The 17126-nt window shown below is 43.8% G+C and overlaps 1 protein-coding gene across 1 annotated transcript in view; it reads left to right on the forward strand.

The window, feature by feature from the left end:
- FAM184B (family with sequence similarity 184 member B) overlaps positions 1 to 17126 on the forward strand; it is a 127248-nt gene that overhangs the window by 52528 nt on the left and 57594 nt on the right. Inside the window, exons 2-7 of the mRNA XM_059923288.1 lie at positions 1838 to 2590; positions 3352 to 3487; positions 4576 to 4715; positions 5284 to 5490; positions 13522 to 13632; positions 15471 to 15578. Of these exons, the coding sequence (XP_059779271.1) occupies positions 1838 to 2590; positions 3352 to 3487; positions 4576 to 4715; positions 5284 to 5490; positions 13522 to 13632; positions 15471 to 15578 (1455 nt within the window). The remainder of the gene's footprint in view (positions 1 to 1837; positions 2591 to 3351; positions 3488 to 4575; positions 4716 to 5283; positions 5491 to 13521; positions 13633 to 15470; positions 15579 to 17126) is intronic.

Below are 17126 nucleotides of genomic sequence, written 5' to 3' on the forward strand. Positions count from 1 at the left end.
CCAGTGCTCCTGGTGGGCAGGTGGCCTTCTACTCAGTCACTGAGGACCCAGGCACCTTCCATCTTGCACTCCACAATAAGTTTGCAGTTGGAAAAAGAGACCAGAAAGGACATGCCTCCTTCTTAACCCTCCCGTTAACCCTAACCCCAGCGTTGCCCCTGAGATGACGCACATCCACCTCTGGCCACATTCCATTGGCAATCACTAGTCATATGGTCCCATCTAGATGCAAGGGGACTAGGAAATGTGGTCTCTGCTTGGTGGCTGTTCCTCTGCAGCAACTCTGTGGAAAGAAAGCATGAATCTCTGATGACCAGCAACAGTACCGTAATAGATACTTATTATGAACCGGTCGTGTGCTCAACTTCATACCAAGTGCTATGATACAACACACAGAAGTCATATTGTTCTTACCCACATGAAGGTTGACGTGTAAAAGGGAACTGGTCACCCCCAAGGATGAGGAGACAAGGCTCCCTTTTTCTGGGAAGTCGTCTTTTCTACTAGACCTTCCCTCTCTGTTTCCCTAGTAAGTGGGGCTGATCCCTCTCGTAGCGCTTAGTGCATCGAAACTGACCATATTCTTGTCAGACTCTCCTGACGAATTATAATATTTTTGAGGTCGCAACGTCAGTTGCCTTATTGATCAGCACATATTCCTAGTGCTCAGCACAGAACATGGCACATCTGAGATATTCAGTAAATGCGTAAATGAATGAATGTTCAAGTGGGACGGTGAGATACAGTGCAGTACCATGCTGTGAGCACAGGTTATTCGAATCTTCTTATCCCTTGTGACCTTGAAAAAGTTGCTTAATTTCTCTGAACCTCAACTCAATGTTTCATTCTTAGAATGGGGAGAAAAATACCAACTTTGCAGGGCTGCCTTGAGGATTTTCTGAGATTCTGAATGTGTATTCAGCACCTAGCCCTGAAGTTATGGAGAACAGTTTTTCACCATGGAGTACGTACGATGTTAGCTGTGGGTTTTTCATAGATGCCTTTTATTGGGTTGAGGGAGTTCCCTTCTCTTTCTAGTTTGGTCAGTGTTTTTGTTATGAAGAGGTATTGGATTTTGTCAAATGCTTTCCTGTGTCTGTTGAAACAATCTTGTGGGTTTTGTCCTTTATGTTATTCACGTGGTGTGTCACATTGATTTGTTTTTCTTTACTATTTTCGGTTTTCTGTTTATTCTCTTTTTTTTTTTTTAATTGAGGCATAGTTGCTTTACAATGTTGTGTTAGTTTCTGCTGTACAGTGAAGTGAATCAGCTATATGTATACCTATATCCCCTCCCTCTTGGACTCCCTCCTTCTCTGCCCGCCCCCCGCCCCCATCCCACCCATGTAGGTCGTCACAGAGCACAGAGCTGATCTCCCTGTGCTATACGGCAGGTTCCCGCTAGCTACCTATTTTACACATGGTAGTGTATATATGTCAATCCCATTCTAAGATGTTAAATCAACTTTGCACTCTTGGGATAAATCCCACTTGGTCATGGTGTGTAATCCTTTTCTTACATTGCTGGATTCTATTTTCTAGTGTTTCGTTGTATTTTGTTTTGGTTTGGTTCTGAGGAGCTCTGTTTGCGTCCCAGATTGTTTCAGACCCTTCACTGGATTCCCACGGTGCTTCCCAGAGGTCCCAATGGAACTCCTTACCGGTTTCTCCTGGGCACAGTTTCTAATAAATCACTTCCACTCAAATCCTCTTCTCAGGTGCAGCTCGTGGGGATCAGCCTACGTCACCGCCAGGGTCACGGCCCTCTCTGGTCACGTGGCCCCTCGATCACACCCACGCCCCTCCCGCTAACCCGGCTCCGCGAATCCTCCCGCAGGTGATCTACGCCCTGAACACCCGCCAGGACGAGGCCGAGGCGGGCATGGAGGCGCTGCGTGAGGCCCACCAGGAGGAGCTGCGCAAGGCGGTGGCCGAGACGGAGGCCAGGCTCCTGCAGGCGCAGGGCCGCGCGGGCGAGGAGGCCCTGAGGCAGCGCATCCAGGCCCTGGAGAGCGCCCTGGAGCTGCAGAAGCGGCTGACGCAGGAGGCGCTGGCCCGGTCGGCCGCGTGCGGGCTGGAGACCCAGGAGAGGGAGCTGAGGGTGGAGGCCGAGCACGCCGAGCGGCTGCTCACCCTCTCCAGGGAGATGCTGGAGCTCAAGGCCGACTACGAGCAGAGGCTCCGGCACCTGAGCGGCCACCAGGCGCCCCGGTGGGGCCGGCTCGCCCCGGAGGGTCCCGAGCCCCCGGCCGAGCCGGCCTGCGGCCCCGAAATGCGGGAGGTCCTGCTGGAAGCGGAGCGGCTGCGAGCGGAGAACCAGCAGCTGAGCGAGGGCTATGCTCGGAAGGCTGAGGAGCTGCAGGCCGCGTACGAGCGGGAGAACGAGGCGGTCCGGCAGGCCATGCAGCGGTCGGTGAGCGAGGCCCTGTGGCAGTGGCAGGGGCAGGAGACCGACCTCCGGAAGAGCTTCCAGGCCCAGGAGGCGGCCCTGCAGGCCCAGGTCCGGAAGCTAGAAGGGGATCTGGAGCACAGAGGCCGCAAGATCAGTGACCTGAAGAAGTACGCCCAGAAGCTGAAGGAGCGCGTCCAGGTAAAGCAGGGACTCTTCCTACCTTCCAGATGGGAGACTAAGCATGGCCCCTAGTATCGAACACCTACCGTGTGTCACGCGCTGCGCAAAGCCCTTGACTTCGGCCAGAGCGAGCATTATTACCTCCATGGAGTTCAACTGCGTTCATTCAGCAAGTACGTATGGAACACCTACTATGTGCCAGGCCGGGGCTGTGGGCAGGAGACACACGGTGAGCCGGCCTTGATCCCTGTCCTCTGAGAGCTGAGAGACTTACAATTTAGAGATGAGAAGATAAAACTGAAATTGAGAAGCTTAAGGATGGGCCTAGCTGGGCACACAGCTACAAAGTGTTTGAACTCAGTTCAGCCTAATTCTAAAGCCCCCACTCACTCCATAACAACTTGCTGTCCACACATCCTTGGGGCTTCGTATTTGTGGAAAGCCAGACCATTGACAAGTCAGTTACATGAGGCCCACAGACTCACAGAGCCCCATCTCTAAAAGTAACAGCAGCTAGTATCCTTCATACTCCTTGAGCATTTTTTTTCTGTCCCAGACACTTTATCTCATTTGATCCTCACTACAGAAAGGTTAAATAACTTGCCAAAAGTCACACAGCCAATCAGAGGATGAGTAGTGATTTGATGAACCCTGAGCCACTGAATTCCAGAGATTAAAGGCATATGCTGTGCACTTACCCACTTTTCAGATCTGATGTACATAGGATGTCTCGACACAGAACTGTAACAAGAGAAATGAGACCCTTTCTGTCTGTTTAGGACCTGGATGTGCAGCTCAAGGAGGCTCGACAGGAGAATTCAGAGTTGAAAAGCACTGCAGGAAAACTTGGGGAGAAGCTGGCTATTGCCAAAGACAGGCTGATGTTGCAGGAGTGTCATGTGACACAGAAAAGCGGTGAGATGCCCGGAACTATTTCCTTACACAGCAAAGGTTGGCCTGACGCTGCTTGCACCCTTGAGACTGTTGAGGGAGCAGAGTGGAGGGCAGGGCTATTTGATCTGTCCTGCCTGTTGAGTATTTAAAAGGCATGATGCAAAAGGATGTCTGGCCCCCAGAAAGTTCTCCACTGGATCCACCATAGTGCCTGAACTTCTCAGCTCTGGCTTTTCCCCAGACTCAGACAACGCTTTATACTCTATCATCATTCACACAGTGATGTTATTGGGTGTTCCCAATAATTTTGTGAGTTAGGTATTGTCAGTATCCCATGTCACAGATGAAGACATGAGGCTGAGAAAGTTACGTGGCTAGCTCAAGGCCAGCCAACTGGCTGGTGATAGAGGTGGTGTTTGAGTCTTAGATTATCTGACTCCAAAGTGCTTTCCACTGAGCTCCCTCACCAGAAAGTTCTTGAATGTGTACAGTGTCATCAGCTTGACACTGGGAGATATAACAAAGGCACAAAACATAGGCTCTGCCTCTAGGGAGCTTATGGGACTGCTACTTTACAGCCCACAGCATGCCTTGCTCTCATGGGTGCGGCCCAGGCAGCAGGGGAGTGAGGTGTCTGGGAAAGAAGAAATCACCTCGGGCTGGAAAGTCCGAGTTGGAACCAGAGGGTATGGAGGGTTTACAGCAGTGGTCTCAGAAGTAGGGCATAGGGGAAGAAACTGAGCAATTCTAACTATATTTATTTTTTGTCTTATACTTGAAATCTCTTTATTTAAATCCTTTGAATGTACATATATCCAGGAACGTCCTCAATTTTTTTTAACCTGTGGAAAGCACAATCAAAAAAATTTGAAGATGACTAGTTTAAGAAGGGAGAGCCGGACAACTATTTGAACTCAAGATGCTGCTTGGGCAAAGGTGACAATCACCACTTGGACCATGCTTTAGGCCAGAAGGCCATGGAGCAGGGATTACATAGGGGAGTCAAGGGCAAAACAGTTGAATAGCAGAATGGCGACCCAACTGCAGAGGCCTCAGGCATGAGGCCAAGGCCAAGGGCATTCCCAATGATGTTGACACTGTACTTGCAGATGACATGAAGACAGAGAGAGTTTCAGAGAATGAAGTCCTAGGGAAAGAGAATGATTTGGAAGCCTGCAGTCTCCATCCTCAGCAGGATCAGAACTTTCCCAAGGAGTGTCCGTGCACGAAAGGAGGCACAGATATACAGGTACTGTCTGACCCAGCCCTGGGGATGGAGCAGTCACAGGGGGCTCTGCTGGAATGAGCTTCAGATGGAGGCCAGCCCCAAACCATGACAGGTCCACTTGGAAGCAACAGGTCCCATAGTTTCAGGGGTGGATATGTGGGTGTGAAGTTCCAGCCAACGTCCTGCCAACTGCATGTCACTGCATGTCAAGCTAGGAGACTGAGAATGTAGCAGAATTCTCCCAACTCCTTATCATTAGCTCCTGGGAAACTGGAAGCTTGCTTAAGATTCCTGCTCTATGTTCCCAGTCAAAACAAACAAAGCATTTTTTAGAAACCACCATAGTATGGGCTGGAATATCTGATCCTATGACAATAGATACACTACTCCAAAAAGCCCTTTTCTGATGGTGGATAAAGTGAAGTCTCTTACAGATATCAAACATGTGATTTTATAAACTTTATTGTACCTTGTGATACATGCTTTGAAATCAGTAATCAACATTGTAGAAGTTACATAAAAGAGAAATGGTGATCTCCTGCTCCTCTCCCCACCCTGGCAGTTTTACAAGCCCTTTTTCTTTTTATAGACCAAGAAGGAGGCATGTATTGAGACAGAATATATGAAGCAAAAATATGAAGAAGACCTTCGTAAAATCAAAGATCAGACAGAAGAGGAGAAGAAACATCTCAAAGACCAGCTGGTGAAGCGCCTAGAAGACCTGGTGAAGAAGCACACGGTGGAAATCCAATTAGTTCGCTCATCAGTGGAAGCTGAGAGGCAGAGGCTACAGAAGGTGAAATCCCCTTTCAGAGATAACCGTTCCATTTGTTTTTCCTTGCCTCTACCTCCCTCCTTTCCTCTTTTGTTTCTTCTTTCCTTCCTCAAACATTTACTGAGCTCCTGTTGTATATAGATCTCAGCTAGTTCTCTGATCAGAGGGAGTTCAGAGTCTTCAGGAGGAGACAGGGCACCCCAGGGCTGTGAGACAATAGGGCCTAGAGTTGTTGACATGGGGTGGAATTGTGTCATATGAGTGTTTAACTTAGGGAAATTCAAATCCTCTAATCTGCAAAAACAGAGAGAAATAACATGAAGTGAACACACAGGCCTGGCAGACTGCCTGGATTCAAATCCCAGCTCTGCCACCCTCTAGCTCTGTGACCACAGAAAGTTATTTAACCTGGGCTCCTCACAGGGAAATTCTGCGGGGCCCCAAGTTACTCATTTATAAAACAGATGGTGATAATAGCACCTCACAGAGGAGCTGCGAGGATTGCATGAGGTAATCCACGTGAAAAAACAAAGCAGATCATAGTGCCTGGGGCGTAAGAGGCACTAGGTAGATGAAGGTAATTAATTAACCAGTGGGAGAGAAGTTTCTCAGCCTCTGAATACTGTTCCAACTTCCCACCAAAGGGGGCGTTTCCTGCTGAGAAGGAATGCAAAGCATCATCCCTCGTGTTTGCTGAGGAAAGCAAATAACATATGTATATGAATGCTTTAGGAAAAGAGTGAAGTAAATCAGTATTATTGTGAGCATAGGTGGTGCTTTAATTATTATAAGAAGGCTTCTTTCTAATCTAAGAACTTGCATTATCACTATGAGTTTTCACTGAAAGATAATCATATATCACTGAGGAATGCAATGTGTGGTGGTGAAGAGTAGTAGATACTCAATAAATATGTGTTGGATAAATAAATGAACTTACGAAAGTCTAGTCCTGGGTCCAAGTCCTGACTCTTTCACTGGCTTTACTACCATGGATAGGTCACTTAATCTTTCTGAAACCTGATTTTGAAAATAAGGATAAATACTTTGGGGGCTTGTTATGTGAATTAAATATGGTGGTTTAAAAAATTTTTTATTTATTTATTTACTTTTGGCTTCATTGGGTCTTCATTGCTGCACACGGGCTTTCTCTAGTTGCGGTGAGCAGGGGCCACTCTTCATTGTGGTGCACGGGCCTCTCATTGTGGTGGCTTCTCTTGTTGCGGAGCACGGGCTCTAGGCGCACGGGCTTCAGTAGTCATGGCCCACAGGCTCTAGAGTGCAGGCTCAGTAATTGTGGCTCACGGGCTTAGTTGCTCTGTGGCATGTGGGATCTTCCCGGACCAGGGCTCGAACCCGTGTCCCCTGCATCGGCTGGCGGATTCTTAACCACTGTGCCACCAGGGAAGCCCCTGAATATGGTTTTATATGTAAACTCTTAGTGCACAACATGTAGCAAAAGTTTGATAAACGGTGGCTGTGATTAGTTACCATGTGCATTAGATGACATCATGTGTGATAATATTATTTAGTGTCCACTATACTTTATAAAGCACTTTACTCTTATGAACACATTTAATCCTCCCAACAGGATTACAAAATGAGTGTTCATGTCCCCATTTCAGAGATGAGAAAACTGAGGCTCAAAGATGTTATGTATCCACTCACACAGACAGTGAGTGGTGCAGCTTCATTAAAACCTGACAGCCTGACTCCAGAGCCTGTGGTTTCCCATCCCTGCACAGATTGGGAGGCAGCTGTATTGAAAGCACTTTCCTCCCCATGAGCAGTGACTGGTTGCACAAATCCAATCCTCACGTAGCTGAACCCGCTTTCCATTGTGAGCCACAATCAGTGGGAGGGACAGTAGCTCTCCCAGAGCTACAGGTTGCCCTGGTAACTTGTCAGCCAAGCCTGACTCTGAGTGTAGAAATCGCACTTCAGCTTTAATCAGGGGCATGGATCCATTTGGGAAATGAATCATGTAGAACTAAATTGCATTTCCTCCTGGTTTTTTATTTTCTTTTTAAAAATTATGGTCATTTCTACAAACTGAGGATGTAAGTTATATAAATTAGGCCATGCAGACTACAGGAAGGTAAAAGCTTGAAGAGGTCCCAGATCTGGTGTTCGTGGACTAAAAGTAGATACCGGTTTCCCCTCTAGGGTTAAGCGCACTCTGTTCCTTTGGGCCCTTGAGTATAAGTATGTTGTGTATCCTGAATGCTACCTTAACCTGAAAAAGACGCCACAGGAGATGGGCTGGAGTTCACCCAGACAGTTTATCTGCCTTTCCTGTCTGTAGGATTAGATGATATTACCACTTAATCTTCACAGACAGAGCAGAGTACGCGTCCTATAATTAGCACTTGCCCATGTTGATTCCTAGGAGAGTGTGGAAAGATTTATTGAGTCCTCACTGAGCTGTTCTAGACACTGCTGCGTTCTACACCCCATTTGTATCACTTAGGATTCTGGGTGGCAAGCATCACAAACCTGCCCTGGGCGGTTTAGGTAAGAAAGGAATTTAGTAAAGGATAATGAAAAGCTTTCTGGAAAACCAGGGAACTGGGCTTGGCAAGCTACTCAGTGATGAAGACACCCTTGCTGCCACGTCTGAGCCCAGACCTTCTGTTTACACAGCTGACACCACCAACACTGGGCCCTGGATGTTGCCTGCAGAACTGCACTGTCCAATATGGTAGCCTCTTGACACATGTGATTATTTACATTTAAATCAATTACAATTAAATAATATTTTAAATTCAGTTCCTCAGTGGAACTAGCCACATTTCAAGTGCTCAGTTGCCATATGTGGCTAGTGGCTCCCAGATTGGATAGCACAGTGTTGAGGGATTTCTACACATTAGCTACATTATATCTTAGAACATTTCTGTCATCACGGAAAGTTCCGTCAGTCAGAGCTGCTGTAGAATGGCTGCCCCTGCTGCCCCTGGGAAGTTCAGTTGCCAGATCCTTTATGACTCCAGCTTGTACGTATCCATGGCTTCCAATTCAAAATCCGGGGTGGGTGTGTCTGATTGGTCCCATGCCTCAATCACATGCCCATGCTCTCATCACAAGGGAGCCTGGGAAGGTAAGTCTGACATTTTCTGGTTCTGTGGTGGAAGGATGGCTCTGATGTATCAGATGGAGAATTTCCCAAACATTCAGAGAAGGATCAGAGGCTGGGCAGCCAAAAGGAACAACAGCTCTCCACTCCATGATTTAATTCTTACCTCAGCCCTGTAGGCAGGGGTTGTTTTCCCATTTCACAGATGAGGAACCTGGGAAATGAAGTCACTTGAGTATCACATGAATTGGGTGTGAGTCAGGGCTGCCTTGACTCCAAAGCCACTAACTTTTGCCCTCCGTCTATGTAGCAGAACAGAATAAACATTGCCCTGGGCCTTGGAGAGCAGCCTTCAGGTCTTCACCCTGCCAATATCCATTTATGGTTTATTTATCATTCATTGAATGCATACTTGGTGTTTTGAGCAATGCAGGGATACAGGAATCAGCCATGCCTACAGGGAGCTCACAGTCTGGAAGGAGGAACAAGACATGCACTCAAACCATCTGTCAAGTCTGTGTGTAAGAAGTGCTGTGCTGGGGAAGCAGCCACATTGTCAAACCTTAAATAAGTCACCCCAAACCATTCTAGGCCTCTACTTTCTAATTTCAGTATTAATGTGAATGTGAATGATTTTGTCTAATTCTTTTCAACTTTTTATTTCTATCAACTCCAAAAATACTCTTCATTATTTAGAAATAGGTTGCTTAATTTCCAAATATTTGGAACCATTCCAGATATCTCTTTGTTACTGATTTCTAATTTAGTTCTCTTGTGATCAAAGAACAGATTCTGTTCTTTCCTTTTCAATTAGCTCATATTATTGTATGGCCCAGGGATGGTCTATCTTGATGAAGAGTCCAGGTGCCCTTGAAAAGAATATGGATCTGCTGCTCTTGAGTGGAGTGTTTCATAAATGATAATTAGGTTAAGTTGGTTGATAGTGTTGTTCAAGTATCTTATTTCCTTACTAATTTTTTCTCTATTTGTTCTGTTGATTATTGAGAGAGGAGTATTGAAATCTCAAATTTAAATTGTCAGTTTTTATATTTTCCCTTTTAGTTCTGTCAGTTTTTGCTTTAGATAAATTCAAACTTATTTATGAGGTACATACACATTTAGGCTTATTATGTCTTCTCAATGAATTGGCCCCTTACTCATTATGGAATATTCCTTGTCCTGAAGTCTACTTTGATAAAAATACGGACATTCTATCATTTTTGTGGTTAGTGTTACAGTCTATTTTAATCCATTCCTTTACTTTTAACCTACCTGTGTCTTTCTAGTCAAAGTGCGTTTGTATTGGATTGGCCAAAAAGTTCGTTCGGGATCCGTAAGATGTTACGAAAACCTGAACGAACTTTTTGGCCAACCCAAATAGGATAGCTGGATTTTCTGTTTTATTCAGCTTGGCAGTCTGACTTTTGAGGGTCATTTAGACCATTTACATTCAGTGTAATTATCATTAAGTCTACCATATTGCTGAGTTGTGTTTTTTTTTCTATTTGTCACATCTTTTTTCTTTTTGCCTGTTTTTCTGTTTATTTTTGATTACTTGAATATATAGCTTTTGGTATTCCCTTTTTTGTCTCCACTAGTGACTTGTTCGATATCCTTCTTTTGGGGAGGGGATGGTGTGCCATGGGTTGCTGTAGGATTTATAACATGAGACTTTATCATTGTCTGCCATCGAATAATATGCTGTTACTTCATACATATTGTGTTGCTGTAAGGTTTGTATGGAGAAGCAATACATATATACTTCACTGTACAAACCTTACAGAAGCACACTATTTTTATTTAGCCTTTCCTAACCTTTGTGAAGTTGCTGTCATATGTTTTACTTTACATATGTTATAAACTCTATATCGCTTTTCTACTTCCTTAAATAGTCAATTATCTCTTAGAGAGAATTTTTTAATGAGAAAACTAAAGTCTTTTATATTTTCTAATTTACCATTGCTACCCTCTTCATTCCTTTGGCATATTCAAGCGCCCCATCTGGTATCATTTTCTTTTGGCCTGAAGAACTTCCTTTAATGTTTCTTGTAGTGTCAGTCTGCTCACAGCAAATTCTCTCAGTGTTTATATGTCTGAAAATGTCTTTATTTTGCCTTCATTTTTGAAGGTTATCTTGCTGGATATAAATTCTAGGTTAACAGTTGTTTTTTCTTTCAGCACTTTAAAGATGCTGTTCAACTTAAAAAAATTTTTGGTTTGTATTTTCTTCATATGAAAAGTTGGTAGCCACTCTTATCTGTTCTCCCCTGTGCATAGTGTATCTTTTTGTTTCCTGATTGCTTTTAAGACTTTTTTCTTTATCATATCACAATTTGATTATGATATGTCATGGTGTGATATTCTTTGTGTTTTTCTGTTTGGGGTTCATTGGACGTCTTGGGTCTGTAGGTTATAGTTTTTTTCTGTATTCATATTTTTTAATTGAAGTGTAGTTTACTTGCGATGTTTTGCTGTGGGTTATAGTTTTTGTACAGTGTAGAAATTTTAAGATCATTATCTCTTCTGCCTTCCCCTTCTGAGTGACATTTCAGGCTTTGTACTGGTTTACTCTTTCAGCTACACCAGGAACTTTATTATAAATACATACAAAAGAGTAATTTTTCTTCTTGAAAAAAGTTAACATGTTTTCCTTTAAAATGCCAACTGAAATCTCTGCTTGGTGATTTCCTGTGGCTGCTTATTTGTTGTTCCCGTCACAGAGGCTCCCTTGTGTGTCTTTTCTTAAACTGCCAGTAATTGTGGACAATCTAGACAAGAAAGCAGAAAAAGGGTGGGAGTCTTGCTTTTGCCTCTTACCAGCCATTAGATTTGCTTCATGTGAAATTAGGAAGAGAATGTTAACGCTTCCTGTTGAAATCCTCAAGGTCACTTGAGGAAATTTGGGGGGAAATTTTTTCCCTTTAGGTCCATTTGTCAAGGCAACAGCTGAAGCTGTGATTGATTACATATACCCTAGGACATTAGGCTGTGCAAGATTAGAAGTAGCCACTGCTTTATGCTAAGTGTCTTTCTCGCAGGGGGTTTCCACTGTGCTTGTTACAGTGAACATGCCTTGGCAGAGTTAGCGAGTGTCTGCACCAATAAGCACATTAAACAAAACTTCTGTTCAATAAAAGATTCTGTGAATGAGGGACTAAATAATGAAGTAAAAGAAAATCAGAATCTTTGCTGAGGGGACGGCCTTATTTCTGATGGTTGCTTAAGTTATCTCAACTTGTTTTAAACAAAAAGTTTATCTATCATCTTCAGAAAATGAACTCTCCAAAGCAACAAGCCCTGCAAAAGGAGATGGTGGATTTACTGAAGACACTATACATGGGCTAAGTGTCCACATCATGCGACGCTTACAATCTAATCACAGCCCTCTTTTCTTCTCTTTTAAATGACTGACCCCAGGGACAATGCTAAGCGCCACCCCAGGGCCACTGGCCTGGCCTGGGGCTGGCCCCATAGAAAGTGTAAAGGTGTCATCCAGATGATCAGTAACAGCATCTTTTTTAGATGCTCAAGTTAGAAATCCAGGAGTCAGAAATCCAGAAATCCATAATTTCTCTGTCATCCCTCACATTCAATCAGCCATAAAGTCCATTCATTCTGCAGTTGACCCTTGAACAACGTGGGAGTTAATCCAAGTATAACTTATAGTAGGACCTTCGTATCTGCAGTTCCTCCACATCCACAGGTTCAACCAACCAAAGACTGTGTAGCACTGTAGTATTTACTGTTGAAAAATGTCCACGTATAACTGGACCCATGCAGGCAGGGAAGAAGCACAGCCAAGCGGTCATCCTTTCCTGAGTTTGGATCTTGACTCTTCCGCATATGGGCTGCATGACCTTGGGCAAGTTGTTTAACCTCTTCAAGCTTCATTTCTTCATCTGTATAATGAGCTTTAACAATACTACCTAGCTCATAGGGTTTTCATAAGGATCAATGAGAGGATCTGTGAAAAGCGCCCAGAAAATGGTACACACTCAGTAAATGTCAACTGCTAATATGTCCATCTACTTCTAGTTAGAGCATAAAGGTCTGTAATCAATTATCACCATCCAACATGGTATCTACTGCGTTATAGCTGTTGACTTTGCTGCCCATCTCTTTCACGCAAATGTGAGCTCCTGGTGAGTAAGCATATTGTCTGTTTTTATCCCCAGCTTCAAGAACAGTGCCAAGCACATGGTAGGTCTCAATAAATATTTGTTGAACAAATAAATGACTTAATATCTACCTAAAATTCAGCTATGAGGAACAGAATATTTCATCCACTGCTCTAGACACTTGAAAAATTTCCCCAGGTATTAAGCTAGATCAGAAAGCGTAAGCATCTGTAAGAATAGTACTACTTATCATTTATCGATCCCTTACTATGTACCTAGAACTGTGCTAAGCATGTAAGTAATGCATTGAATCACAGAGAGGTTAGGAAATGTGCCCAAGATCACTCAGCTAAAATGCAGCTGCACCACTCACATGGGCTCCAGAATGTTCTTTTATCTGGATCTGCTTTGTGCTGAGACTATGAGGCTGTGGGGAGGGACCATGGAGGAAGCAGCCCTATGAATCCCATCATTTTGACTAAAGTAAGGATGCTGTTGAGAAGGCCAAAGAAGAAATTTCACTCTGCTTTTGATATTTCCCTGCAACTGAGGATGTAGTTGGCTTTTTGATTTATGGAACCATGAGAATTGTGTCAGTAATGAGCATTCTCTTTTCTTATTTGACACCACAAAATTTAAAGCCAGGGGTTTACTCTGCCCCCACCCCCCCAGTATATATTCGACTTTGTGGTGTGAATTTAGCACCTGTTTTCTTTGGACTTTCTCATGTATTTCTAATTTATGTTTTCTTGTAGTAGTTTATGACTCTTGTGAGTTTCTTTGAACCCCTTTGGGAGTAAGGCAGGGTGTGTCCCGTCCACGTTTTCGTGGCTTGTGTGGTTAACTCTTCCATTCATCATTTAGGAAGTAGAAACACAGTTGGAGGAAGTGAAGAAGAAATCAGAAAATGACATAAAGCATCTGGAAGAAGAGAAAGAGACCCTAAGTGTGAAGCTCCAGAATTCACTGCTTGAGGTAAGTCCCGGATAAAAGCGGTTCTTGGAATGATGGTTCTGGGCTCCAGGAGTTTTTGATGAACTGAGATGCTAGGAATCTTGGGAAGCTGCCCTGACCTCCTTACATTTAGCATCCTTGGAAGGAAGAAAAAGACTTCATCCTGACAGGAAGGCTGTCTCAGGGGCATAAATTCAGCTGCAAATAACAGAGAGCCTGATTTATAGAGGCTTAACAAAGAGGCGCTTAATGTCACACATAAAAGAGGGAAGCAGGAGGCTGCTGGTGTTGATTCTGTGGCTAAATGATATTAGGCCTGGAAAATCTGCAAACATCTTGGTCCTGCCCTCTCCCCATGCCCGGCTGTGTTATCAGTGTCCTGGGCATTAGATACTTCTACCTTCCTGGGCTCTTTTCTTTATCAAAAAGAATTAAAAATTATAATTTGTAACTGCACTGTCATAAAGGTGAATATGGCCAGGCTGCAGTTTTTTCTTCTGATTTTGAAAGAAATGAAAATATTTTCATGGCCCCTAAATGCATCGTAGGTTCCTAGCACTGCACGGAGGAGAAGTTGGCTCAGATTCCCCTTGGCTGTGAGAATGACTGTCACTGTTCCAGTTGTCATGTCCAAAGTTAAAGCAGGAAAGAAGGAGGGGCAGGGATGACCAGGCCTGCCCGCTTCATCAGAAAAACAAAAGCATGCGCAGAAGCCCCCAGCTGACTCCTATTCCCATTGGTAATATCTGTGCGACCTGGCCAGCCTGGGAAAGCAAGGATTTAGCTGTCAGGCCTCCCTGGTGGAGGCAGGCAAGGAGAACAGGGTAAGGAATGGATGTAAACCAGCTGAACAATGGAGTTTTCTTCTTGGGCCCACTTGTCCAAACCACCAAGGGACCAAGTTCAAAGTTTAAAGGCGTTGTGGACAGTGTTACTAGGGAGAAGAACTTGCCACTGACAGACTCCTATTCATCCTTCAGTGCCCTTACCACTGTGCTGGAATTCCCTGGGCAGAGTTTATTGCTGTAAGTTCTCTGCAGTAGTGCCTACCTCATAGTAATTGTTAGGAGAATTAAAAGAGTTAATACTGTAAAATGCTTAGGCCTGTGCCTGGCACAGAGCAAACACACCATTAATGATGCTCTTATATATTGTACATGTGTCTACTGAATGTTGTTGTGATTGTAAACATGCATCTGTTTGCTCCATAAGATGACAGCTCCTTGAAGGCAGGGACGATATTTTATGATCTTACTATCTTGCTCTCACTCTGTCCCTTCTCCTCCCCACTTTACACCTAGCATGCTGCCTGAGGAGCATTAGTTTTAGCAACATCTGAGGTTCCTTTATGGTTATTGACCTTGTTCTTCTCAAAGTCTAGAGCAGGGAAACCAGTCTGTTTAATTGACACTCTACAATTAGTTGGTTAATAATAATCATAATTAAGGCTTTACAATTTAATAGCAGCTTCTAGCCATTCTTCTCTCATATTATCTGTGTAATTCTTAAATATTGTTCCTTTTCTTTACCAACTAACTTTGTAAAAAAAAATAGGGTGGCCTTCCAGGAACGGTATGAAAACTAATGGAAACCATGCTACAGCTCTGGTATAGTTAGTGGATGTGAATAATTTAAAGAGAAGTGTGGAATATTGTAAACCTGCCAGGCTCATCTTCTTCTGGAGAGATGAAGCAACTAGCTAATTAGAAATGGCCTCTCTAGAAGCATGTCTGGGATTTGTCTAGTGGGGCACAGTCCCCAGAACTGATTGACCCAAGGGAACGAGTCCCAGATTAATGACCACAGCCGGGGGATAGGACTTTGCTTCATTGCTGAATGTTTCTATTCTTCTGTTTTAGGTTTTAAGGCTGGAAGAATTTATCCAACAGAATAATGTACATCCCCCGAGAGGCAATGAATGGCCCCAAGAATTGGACTGCCAGCACTGCAACGTTTTAGAGACCCAGGTAACCTCTAGCTTTTTCTGCTTTAATTAAGGAGATTTTTCTTCTTCTTTTCAGCACTTTGGTGTCCCCAGTGACACACGCTGGCATTAATGGGCTCTTTTATTTCCCCCCTTAGAGCTGCCAAAATGCCTGAAAAAAAAATCATTATAAAATCAATTTGCAAAAACCACGACAAAAATAGAGTTCTGAGTAATTATCCACATGGTGTGAAAAAGAACAGGGCTTGTCAGATGACTCTTCTCTCCCTCTCTGAGAGCAGCCTGGCTGGCAGATCAAGGGGCACTGGACTAGAGGGGGGTCTTTGGTTCTGCCCAGCATGAAGCATAACAGTAATCATAACTCCCCCTCAAGTGCATGTTGAGAAGCTTGGGTTGGTTCACCATGAAACTCGGCTCTCATCTGACCCTCCTGGGTCTAGACCGTGATCCCTCCATGAGCTTAGTTCTAGAGAGAAGTACAGACCCCTCCTACATAGAGTTGCAGGAGGAACCTTGATGAGTATCAATTCCACTTGATTCAACTCAACATGCACGTTCTTCGTTCATTCTGCAGTCATCTGTGAAATACATAACAAGTGCCAGCCTCTGAGCTACATGCTAGACGGGAGAAATATATATAAACAAATAGCTTTAACACAATGTGGACATTTAGTAATAGAATTAAACATCTGGTGCTGTGTTTTCTATTAGGCAACTGTTATGCACTTTACAGGTATAGTTTGTTCTTTTCCTTTTTTAATTTTATTTATTTATTTTATACAGCAGGTTCTTATTAGTCATCCATTTTATACACATCAGTGTATACATGTCAATCCCAATCTCCCAATTCATTCCACCACCACCACCCCCCACCACCTTCCCCCCTTGGTGTCCATATGTTTGTTCTCTACATCTGTGTCTCTATTTCTGCCTTGCAAACTGGTTCACCTGTACCATTTTTCTAGGTTCCACATATATGCGTTAATATACAATATTTGTTTTTCTCTTTCTGACTTACTTCATTCTGTATGACAGTCACTAGGTCCATCCACATCTCTACAAATGACCCAATTTCGTTCCTTTTTATGGCTAATATTCCACTGTATATATGTACTACAACTTCTTTATTCATTCCTCTGTTGATGGGCATTTAGGTTGCTTCCATGACCTGGCTATTGTAAATAGAGCTGCAATGAACATTGGGGTGCATGTGTCTTTTTGAATTATGGTTTTCTCTGGGTACATGCCCAGTAGTGGGATTGCTGGGTCATATGGTAATTCTATTTTTAGTTTTTTAAGGAACCTCCATACTGTTCTCCATAGAGGCTGTATCAATTTACATTCCCACCAACAGCGCAAGAGGGTTCCCTTTTCTCCACACCCCCTCCAGCATTTGTTGTTTGCAGATTTTCTGATGATGCCCATTCTAACTGGTGTGAGGTGATACCTCATGGTAGTTTTGATTTACATTTCTCTAATAATTAGTGATGATGAGCAGCTTTTCATGTGCCTCTTGGCCATCTGTATGTCTTCTTTGGAGAAATGTCTATTTAGGTCTTCTGCCATTTTT

Source organism: Balaenoptera ricei, chromosome 5, assembly GCF_028023285.1.
Source record: "Balaenoptera ricei isolate mBalRic1 chromosome 5, mBalRic1.hap2, whole genome shotgun sequence".
Taxonomy (NCBI): Eukaryota; Metazoa; Chordata; class Mammalia; order Artiodactyla; family Balaenopteridae; genus Balaenoptera; species Balaenoptera ricei.